This window comes from Nasonia vitripennis (genome assembly GCF_009193385.2).
Source record: "Nasonia vitripennis strain AsymCx chromosome 1 unlocalized genomic scaffold, Nvit_psr_1.1 chr1_random0012, whole genome shotgun sequence".
NCBI lineage: Eukaryota > Metazoa > Arthropoda > Insecta > Hymenoptera > Pteromalidae > Nasonia > Nasonia vitripennis.
The window spans coordinates 2135274-2146294 of record NW_022279600.1 but is presented as its reverse complement, the minus strand read 5'-3'; the positions used below and the strand labels follow the sequence as shown (position 1 = coordinate 2146294).

The window sequence follows — 11021 nt, the reverse complement described above, 5'->3', positions numbered from 1 at the left end:
CCGCACAGTGGCTCAACAATTCCAACAATTGTTATCGTCGCAAGTGCTAGGCGCTTTAACGGGTTCGGCCAATAACGTCACTGGTCTTTCAACGTTTAACCCAGCCACTTACCTGTTGGTCAATAAACAGCCCCAAGCTACAGGTTTGACGTCGCAACCCACTGATTCGTTAATTAGCCCAGCAATTAGCTCGACTACACAGACGCCAAACTTTTTAGGTATTAAAGCTTATTCGGATAGTAATCGATCGGCGCCAAACATCTCTACGGGTGCAACAAAGAAGACCAAGACAGATACGACGCGCAAGAGTCCAACAATCAAGCCACTTTCTCCGTTGCCGAAAACTCCATGCATTAAAAAAGATAAGCAATTGAAGGCCTCACGCCTGGGATTTCAACCGAGCATTAGTAGACCATGGTTAGAAGAAGAAATCGAGCCGACTAAGGAGAATCCGAAATCGAGTCTGAAAACGTCGTCGTTTGCCCCCTCAGTTCGGAAGTCAGTCAAAATGGTGGTCAAGAGTAGTAGTGACAGTAGTGAAGGAGAGAGCGACGGGGAGGAAGATAACGATAATAATATTGAAGTCAGTGAGGTAGAAGTAATAACTCCCAAGAGATCATCGAATAAACCAGTTAGGAAAGTAAAGGTTACGAAAAAGAAAACGAAAACCACATCGAGTAAGAAAGCTCCACTAGTATTGAGGCCGAAGAAAAACGAAAGGAAGTCAAGACGTAGTCGCACCTACAGTTCGAATAGTGAATCGGCCAGTAGTTCGCGCAGCAGTTCCTGTAGTAGCTCGAGCCACAGTTCAAGTAGTAGTTCAGCCGATAGTTCCAGTGACGACTCGTACTGCAGTTCCAAGAGTAGCTCATACTACTCGTCGACTAGCAGAGATAGTAGCAGAAGTAGGAGCAGTAGTCGAGGTCGGAATAAGAAGAACAAGCGAAAGTCAAAGAAGCACAGTAAAACGGAACGATCGCGAACGAAGTCGCATAAATTGGAGCACAAGCTTAGTATACTCCAGATAGTGCAGAATTGGAACATCAAATTTAGTGGTGAAAATCGTGACGATCCAGAAGAGTATTTAACTCGATTGGCGGACTGTAGAAAGAGTCTAAATTTGAAGATCAGAGAGTTAATCTCTGTTATTCCCACAACTCTTTCTAAAAGCGCAAGTGTTTGGTTCAGCACCGAGAAGATTTGGAGTCCTGGAGCGAGTTTAAAAAGGCGTTCCGACAACAGTACATTTACGACCTAAATGAAGACGATATAATGGACGAATTGCGCCAGAGAACCCAAGGTAAAGGGGAAAAGATAACTCCCTATATAGCCAATTTCCGCCATATAGTTGAACATCTGCGTAAACCATTCAGTTTGAAACGCCAGTTGAAAATACTACTGGGACGATTAAGGCCAGAATACCGAAAAGCACTACGGAACAAGAAGATAAAAACTTACAGTGACGTCAAGAAGTACGGCAGAAGATTCGAAAGAGGTGTGGAGAACGACGCGAGATACACACCGCCACCACCCGTTGAAAAATCAAGAATTCCAACAGCGGCTTGGACTCCTATGTCAAAAGCTCGCGTGGCAGCGGTAGACGAAGTAGATGAAGTGGCCGGAGTAAATGACAGTACGAACAACGCACCAAAACCCAACAATAAAACTAAACAGCAGAAGAAAAAGCAGGGCAAGCAACAGGCCATACCAGCACAGCCAGAGATTCAAGCCACTATGCCAGTTTCTGTAACACAGTCGCCTCAGACGTGTGCCTTCAGTGCAACTACGACTAAGCAAGGTGAGTTGCGGCAGAATACAACTAGTATGCACGCTCAGAACCTTGCGAATCGTCAAAATAACGTTATTAATGCCAGCAACACTGCCCAACAGCCAGTCCAACCCGCGGCTAGTAGCGTTGACAGACAATTCGTGGGTGCATGTTATAACTGCCAGCAAGTCGGTCATCGAGCTGCTCGTTGCCCACAGACGGAGTGTTTTAAATGTAGACAGAAAGGCCATAGAGTCAACGAATGCCCAATGGCATTTACAAATCTGGTGCAGTGTCAGGTTTGTGGTCGTGGAGGTGTTACATTCCAGAATTGCCAGAACTGTTTGCCCGTACGTCAGATGTTGGGAAATGGTCAGGCGGGAGCATCACAGGGGCCCATGTCTCCCGCGTCGTTCAATGTTCTAGCCCCTTTGCAGTAGTTAAAACTGCCGGTACGTCACTTTCTTTTCAAGGTGGTACGTCAGTTTTGGGAGGGGGAGATAGTGGCAAATTGCCACTAAAACCAGTAGTTCGTGAAGAAGAGCGAAATGAGAAGAAGTCTGCGAACGCTGACAGTCACTGTCGGCTCAGCAGTATCGAGGAGATAGCTGAGTTCTTCAAGAAGATTGCGTATGCTGGTGCAAACCACCGGTTCAGCGACATTGAAGCCAGAAAGTACGAGAAGTTAAAGCCCATTGTGAAGCCGAGCATACCTGTCCGGCAAAACATGGGCAACGGAAGAGTTGGAGTAGAAGTCGAGAAGAAATCAGTTGCCAAAGCCGGCGTAACACGCCAGCCGAGTAACAAAATGACATTCGCCGGAGCTGACACAGCCCAGCTGTCTAGCAGTGAAGATGAGAAGTCAGAGTTGCGTGTGGAAAAAAATGAACCAATATCGAAGGCTTTCGCCTTGTGGACAGGAAGCCAATCAGACTCCAGCAGTGAATCTGAATGCTCCTACGAGGTCGAGGCTAATAGGTTCAAGAAGAGAGGGTTTTGTGTGTCGAAAGAAGTTTTGAAGGCGAGAGGCTCAGCACCTGATCAGGATGCGCAATTTTCAAGGGAGTCCCTTGAGAGCCTCAAGCAGAGAGTGGAAGATAGAGTGAAGAAGGAGTCGAATGCCAAGAATGATACGGCCGTTAATTCAAAGCCATTCGGGCACAGAGTAGTAGAAGATGAGTTCGTTGAAGTCATGGATTCAGACGAGAGTCAAGTTCATGCAGCACAGCCTGACGGGGTGTCACATGACATTACCCGGGGTCAAGCACAGAAGAAAGTGCGTTTTGAAGCCAAGCCAGAGTCGTTTATTCGAGAAATTTCGCCGGAGACGCCAGGTCTCATAGAAGCGAAACAATTACTCCAAGAAATGACGGTTAGGGATAAGAAGCAGAAGTTACATGATTTGTTGGAGACGGAAGAAGATGAAGTGAGGTTAGGGAAGCTTGAGGTGGCTGTAGACATGTTGATGGAAGATGGTACGTTGGTTAAAGAAGAGGAGGGCTATGAGGCCGAGAAATTCGATTGCCGACAGGTCAAAGGACCGCCGTTGACTTTATCAGCTCAGTTGATAGATCAATCGGATTCGGAGGCGGAAGTGGCTGGTGTAATAATAGACTGATAAGGTGGTGGAAAATAAATACACTATTAAGTATTTATTAAGTGTAATTTAATATAATAAAACGTAAGACTAGATAATAATTATATTAAGCGTGATGCTACTACCGAGGACTCTATATAGTCTCTAACAACTCTCTTTCAAGCGAGCGCCCTGGAACTAGAGTTCCCTTTCCACTCTCTCTCACTCATACATCACGCGCTCACACGAACACCGCTGACTCGTGCACTAGCACAAATGTACTTATACTTAACACGCCTCCTTACATTTGTGCTATTTTACAATATTATCATTTATTTCAAATTTAACTTTTTACAAAATTTTTCATGCTTTTCTCTACTTAATGATTTCGTAAATATATCAGCAATATTTTCATTTGTATCGACTTTTACAATATTTATTTTACCTTCATTTACGCTCTCATGTACAAAATGATAATGAACTTCTATGTGTTTAGAGTTTTTAGTAAAATTGCCGTAAGTTGCTATATTAATTGCCCCAGTGTTATCTTCATATATATTCACTGGTTTTCTACATTTAATATCAAAACATTTTAATAACTCTGTGATTAGTTTAATTTCAGTTACTGCTTCTGATAAAGCAACGTATTCGGCAAATGTTGACGCTTTTGTAACAGACTTTTGTTTTCTTGACCTCCAATACACAACGTTACCGAATAATCGTATCACAAAGCCGGTTGTTGACTTTCTATCATTGTTATCGCCTGCCCAATCGGCATCTACGTAACAATCAAGTATATCACAAACTTTATTTCCATTATAAGATAAACTTAAATCTCGAGACACATGTAAATATTTTAAAATTCTCAAAGCATATTTAAAATGCGTATTATTATAGCAGTTTTGAAATCTACTCAAGTAATTTACTGCAAAACTTATATCTGGCCTTGTAGCCGAACTTATATATAACAAAGCACCAATCAAATTTCTATATTTGATATCTCTTTCACAATCATCGGATTTCTCGAGTTTTAAGTTTACTTCTATTAGTGTTTTATACGCTTTACAATTTTCTACACCATATTTTTCAGCTAATGAAATAATATAATCTTTTTGCGATAATTTCATTTCCTTACATAACACATCGTATTTTACGGGAATCCCTAAATATTCTCGTATTTTTCCGAGATTTTTCATTTTAAATCGTTCAGACAGCATTTTCTTTACTTTTTCTATTATTTCTTTATTTTTAATGCAAATTAATAAGTCATCGACATATAAAAGCAAATAAACAGTATCTTCTTTTAATTTTAATGTATACAAGCAATAATCAATATTACTTCTAATAAATCCTAATTTTATTAGAAATTTATCTAGACATTCATACCAAGCCCTGGGACTTTCTTTTAAGCCATATAATGCTTTTATTAATTTACACACTCTATCAGTTCCGTCTTCATATCCTTTAGGTTGATTAACATATACTTCAGACGTTACTTTTCCATTTAAAAATGCTGTCTCAACATCCATTTGTTCTATATGCAAACCCATTTTACAACAATAAACTAATAAGATTTTTAGCGTTTGCATTTTTGCAACAGGAGCATATATATCATCTACTTCATCTCTTTGTTGGAAACCTCTAACTACTAATCTAGCTTTATATGTACCATTCGATTTTTTATTATACACCCATTTTACATCAATGGCCCTTTTTTCTTTACTATCGACTAATTCCCAAGTTTTATTTAATTTAATACTATTAATTTCTTTATCCATTGCTCCTATCCACTTTTTACTCTCATTCGATTGAATCGCCTCCTCAAATGTAGCAGGAACATCAGTTTTGCAAAAATTCGCAACAATTTTATTTTTCATTCTATATTCATCATAATATTCAGGACTACTTCTAACTCTTTCTGATCTTCTAGGAATTTTTAGCTGATTTTCATGTTCATTAATTTTAATTTTATCTTTGATTGGGCTTTCAAAAACTTCATCATTTGATTCCTCGCTATCAAACTTACTCTCATTTTCATCTTCATCAGATTCATCGCTATTTAAACCGATACATTTTTCCTTTTCTTCTATAACTTCCACGTGTCTTGCTACTATAATTTTATTATTTATTAATATACGGTACCCATTTTCACTATATCCGACTAGAATTCCTTCTTCAGCTTTTTTATCCCATTTTGAAATTCTTTTCTGTTCTGGCTTTCTAACAAAGACTTTACTACCATAAATTTTTAAATGTGAAACATCAGGTCTTTTTCTGAAAAATATCTCATATGGTGTTTTCTCTTCAATAGTATTCGTCAACGTTCGATTTTTCAAATAAGTTGCCGCTTGAACTATTTCTGGCCAATATACTTTACTTATCTGTGCTTCTTCTAATAAACAACGCGACATATCCATTATCGATCTATTAAACCTTTCTGCTACACCATTTAATTCATGAACATATACAGGACACGGAGAAATAACGATACCCTTACTTTTTGCATAATTAAAAACTTCATTATTTAAATATTCCTTTCCATTATCACATCTTAAATATTTTACTTTTTTTCCTGTTAAATTCTCACATTCATTTACATAATATTTAATGTACTCACACACTTCTGCTTTAGATTTTATTGGGTATACTCTCGCAATCTTACTGTAATCGTCTATAAATGTAATAAAATATTTTTCTCCTTAAAGCCCGTATTTTGAAAAGGCCCACAAACATCTGTATGTACAATCTCTAGTAAATCTTTCGCTCGATATCTATTATTTTTAAACGGTACATTATGCATTTTATTTTCTATACACGTTTTACATTTCAAAAATTCGCCTTTTAATTCATTCGTTATTCCGTTTAATAATTGCTTATTACACATGGTATTCAAATATTTAAAGTTCACATGACCTAATAATCTATGCCATTTTTCTTTTAAGTTCATATTACTAATCTTTTTATTTGAATAATTTACTATCAAATTATTATTTTTAATTTTACTCTTCATGTGATATAGTCCGTTTTTCTTTTCTGCGACTGCCATTAAATTTTCATTTTTATCAAATATTTTTGCTAAATTTTTCTCCGAAACAATTCTACAATTATCAGTAATTTTGCTAAAACTAATTAAATTCAAATTCATATCTTTAACGTACAAAACGGCTTTCATATTAATTTCAAATTGCTTTCCAAATGCATCAAAATAACTTACAATATTTCCTATCTTTGTCGCTTTTACCGTTTTATTATCACCTAAATATACATTTACCGGACTTTTCAATATTTCAAAACTCTCGAAGTAACTATCATTATTTACAATGTGGTCTGTACTACCACTATCTAAAATCCAATCGATTTCGCTACACTGTTTATCTTTTACCTTACTATTATACGCAGTAGCTGTATTCCGCTCGACCTTGGCTATCCATGCGCCTGTGTTGTCGTCTCTGCTTGACTCGTTCCAGCGACTTGTGTTTTGTTTGTTGCTTGCTTCTGCCTGGGAGTGATGTGCGCCTCTATAAGCACCTCTTCCTCTTGATCCTCTATGACTTCCTCTTCCTCTTGAACCTCTGTAGCTTCTTGTTGACCTCCAAGTCCAACTACTATTTGAAATTTGTCCTTCTGTTTGTTCTTGACTTTTACAGTCCTTCATCATATGTCCAAAATTTCCATATTTATAACATTGTCTTTGATTTTTATTCACTGCGAATACACTCGAATTTCTAATGGTTGTTTCGCCTTTATTACTTTTCAGTTCAGCCATTTTAATTTTATTCTTCACATATTCTGCCGTTTGATCTTCATCTTTCAATGTATCTATTAAGTCGCCTATATAGCTATACGACTCCGGCAATGTATTTAAGATATAATTCAATTTTTCTTTTTCTGTTAAAGTAGCACCAGCACTTTTCAAATCATTAACACATTTTTCAAAATCCAAGAAAAACGTTGCTGTATCACTATAATTTTTCAATCTTAATTTTTCCAGTTTATTTCGGCACACTATTTGCATTGCCGTAGATTCTCTTAAATACATCTGATAAAATTTCTTCATAATTCCATAAGCCGTTGTCTCATTACAAATAAACTCCATTTGTCTATCCGAAATAGAGCTGTATATATAGTTAATTGCTTTCAAATCAGCTTCATCCCATGACTCTTTATCACTTACTGTTTTTTTTCTTTTAATATTTTCTTCACATTTTTTCATTTTCAAATACATTGTAATTCTTATTTTCCACATCTGGTAATTCTCTCCATCAAATACTGGTATTTTAAAATCACCGTAATTCGTCATTTTTGTATTTTCTTGATGTTCACTAGTCTAGATATTTTTTATTTTTTTAATATAATCACTTCTCTTGATACTTTTATTACTTATTACAATTTCATTAACCACGCTCTGCTACCATGATAAGGTGGTGGAAAATAAATACACTATTAAGTATTTATTAAGTGTAATTTAATATAATAAAACGTAAGACTAGATAATAATTATATTAAGCGTGATGCTACTACCGAGGACTCTATATAGTCTCTAACAACTCTCTTTCAAGCGAGCGCCCTGGAACTAGAGTTCTGAATGAGATGAATGAGATGAGTTCTGAATGAATGAGCTTCTTTGTATAAACCGATCTTCGTGTAATACCGTAATCTTTTATCCTCAGAGCTAAAGTCTGAAAATGGATTGCGCCATTTATGGAAGTTTTTTTTAATTTCGGCAGCAGCTTCATCGCTAATAGCATTAGATAAATTTGCAAATAAAGTTTTATACAAAAAAGGATTATAAATATTCTCCACAAAATTTTGCATTATATCTATCACAAATTGTATATTTGTCCTTGATAGACTCAAATTGCCATACAATTGACATGTTATTTTTAAAACGTCGTTTTGAAGATCAATTTTATAATGACTATATCGCACACAGAACAATTATAAACTACTACAAAATATTTTGCACATCCACTTGTAAAAACTAATACAAAATATCTTACAACTACGCCACTTTAGAAACGCTTTCTAATTCAACAATTAACTTGTTTATCACTCGTGATGCAACTGTTCACCTTTCTTTGATTATTTCAAAAACATGCGTTTGAAAGAAGGCCCACAAATGAGTGGTAATAACTGGGTAATCTATTTTTAATACTATACAAAATTTGAAAAGAAAATCTTTTGCATCGATACAGTTGTTAAAATGATAGCGTATATCATCAATTACTACATGGCAGCATTGTAAGGAAGACAAAGGACCACAAAATACGGCGAACGGTAAGTCTTTGAAGTAACTATCTGTAAATTTCGCACGATGCTCTGTAATACCATCATCAAAATGTTCGTGATCCTGAACAGAATATTAAAAATTAAATAAAATTACGCAAAATGACGAGAAAAATTATAAGTTTTACCCGAATATGTTGGATATAAAATTTACTCGCGTCTCCTAACGTTAATGTCCAAGTACAATTTTTTGGCCTCTTAAAAGGACGCCTCAGCAATGATATAAGCAATAAAAATGCTAAACTATTTTTATGTCCTAAAATATAGTTATTTTACAAAAAATTGGTAGATATTTCTATATTTTGGTATAAATATTATAAGAAATTCTTACCTTTATCCTGCAAAATTTCATTAGCTTTCAATACTGAATGCAAATCATTATAATCGGGAATAACGGCCGGATCTGCGATTGAAGTCCTTTTATCCTGTAACTTCGCGCAATTACTTTTTGCAACTGCAATGATTTGTTCTGCTAATATTGGCCACTTATGACTTAATCGATTTGACAACAATATTTCATCGGTGTTAAATACGTATTGTGCAGAAAAATGATCTCGAAAGTCTAAACAGATCTATAATAATAATTTTGTATTACATTTATTATTACTCTACTTTATATTTCTGACTCATATAAATTTGTGTTGCATTGAATAAATGAATCTACCAGTTTTGGAGCGAGTTGCGTTCGTAAAATTCCATAAGTATTTATGATGCCTAAACCACTTTGATTCATAAAAGTAGTTGTGAACCTGTGCGATTTACTTTTTATCCAAACTGCCTCGATTTCTTTTTGTTTTCCGATCTCTAAAACATCCGTCGTTTTCTCTAATACGGATAAATCAAGTTCTAGTGGCTCTTCTGAAATATAAAATAGTGTCATCGAAGATATACATTATACAATATTGTACACTATACAATATTCTGCAAAATAGTCTTTCTTATTTATTACCTTGAATACTAGTATTATCTTGTCTCAGAACATTGACCACATTTACGACATTGCTTTTTCGCAAGAAATCTCTTAATCGCTCATTAGAATTGTGGAACAAACCAGTTGCATTCTTTCTTTCAATAATTTTTTTTCCATTAACTGTCCTCTGCGACGAGTATGCGGGTTCGTGGTACAGTTCTTTTTTTTCTCTTTTGAAAAGCTCTACAACTGAATTGGCCAGTTCTATATATTTGTCATTGTTTATACTGAAAAAATGTAGAATTTGAATAAAATTTTCAACACGAAATTTTCTAAATTTATTTTAAATAAACACATTTAAACTACTAGTATAAGACTAACTAGAAATACAGAATAACCATTATCTTTTAACACTTCATATTTTATCTGAAAACTGGCTTACGTAAGAGGGAAATTCGAGTTCAATGATTGCGATAATTCATACTCAATTATAGTGTCGCAAATACTTTTCCTAAGAAATGTTAGGTTTTGATCCTCAGAGTATCTCAACAACGCTAATCTGCCCATAAAATTATTTTCTGCACTCAACAATTTAAATAACGTTTTATTTTTTTGAACTAAAATGTTAAAAAATATCAATCAAATTTCAAAATACGAACTTCCAATACTATAAAGAATAGACAAAATGGAACTAAATATTTACTTTGTGTGTAGAACTTCTCATACTCTTTATTCATAAGTTTTTTAGAGCAAGTTCATCTACTTGACTAATTTTTTTGGTATTAGGACCAGCAGGTACATAATTTTCTTGACTAGGTTCAATACTTGCATTCGTATTGACATGCACATTACTATCACCAGAGGTTCCATTTAGTAGAGCATTTGAGATGTTTTGTAAAGGTAACCTCTCTTCTTCCCCTGAACTTAACTCGGGAAATTGTTTAAACATGCTATGCATCGTTACAAACTTTTTTTTTCAGCTGGCATGCTGCTGGTATGATTTGATCGATTTCGTCTTGATTTAGACACATAAACTTTTGTTTGTCTACTCCAGCGACTATATTAAAACGTTTAATATTTACAATCATGCCAAGATTCCAAAAAAAAATCAAAACTTTTATCTATTCTACACTCAAAAATCTTTATACACCGCGAGCACAATTTCTGACTTTGAGGTTAATTTCCCTACTTATATTAATTCATGCAGTAAATATCACTTACCAACAAAAAAATAAAGAAGATCTTGAAGATTCCACTTCAGTAAGATTTGTTCGACAAAGCTGATGTCCATCGTAACTTGTACAAAGCAAACAGAAAAAAAAAGAAGATCCGCCCGATTGGACTCTCGACACACGGACTTTCCGAACGTCGCACGGGAAAACACGTGCGGCGCAGGGTCCGGCACGCTGCAGCGAAGGAGAGGGGACGCTGTGCACAGGCTGCCACACGCCAGAAGCTAACAAATCACCTAAATACCTACC

At 35.7% G+C, this 11021-nt stretch overlaps 1 protein-coding gene across 1 annotated transcript; it reads right to left on the bottom strand.

Annotated features, from left to right (window-relative positions):
• Window positions 1–6767: 6767 nt before the first annotated feature.
• On the bottom strand, window positions 6768–10248 carry LOC107981981. The gene is made up of 7 exons (XM_031921485.1): window positions 9983–10248; window positions 9580–9827; window positions 9295–9488; window positions 8962–9202; window positions 8759–8886; window positions 8417–8694; window positions 6768–6993 (listed from the first exon to the last, which is right to left on the bottom strand). Exons 1-7 carry the CDS (start codon window positions 10105–10107, stop codon window positions 6768–6770), a joined length of 1440 nt encoding a protein of 479 aa, XP_031777345.1. The 5' UTR covers window positions 10108–10248.
• Window positions 10249–11021: the final 773 nt, after the last annotated feature.

What these genes read in the sequence shown, in the direction of transcription:
- LOC107981981 (XM_031921485.1), bottom strand. Translation starts at nt 10,107, where the DNA reads ATGGGCAGATTAGCGTTGTTGAGATACTCTGAGGATCAAAACCTAACA. An exon ending in TGAAATTTTGCAGGATAAAG is followed by an intron (nt 8,887 to 8,961) that starts GTAAGAATTTCT and finishes ACTATATTTTAG; the next exon opens with GACATAAAAATAGTTTAGCA. An exon ending in TTTGAAATAATCAAAGAAAG is followed by an intron (nt 6,994 to 8,416) that starts GTGAACAGTTGC and finishes CATATGATGAAG; the next exon opens with GACTGTAAAAGTCAAGAACA.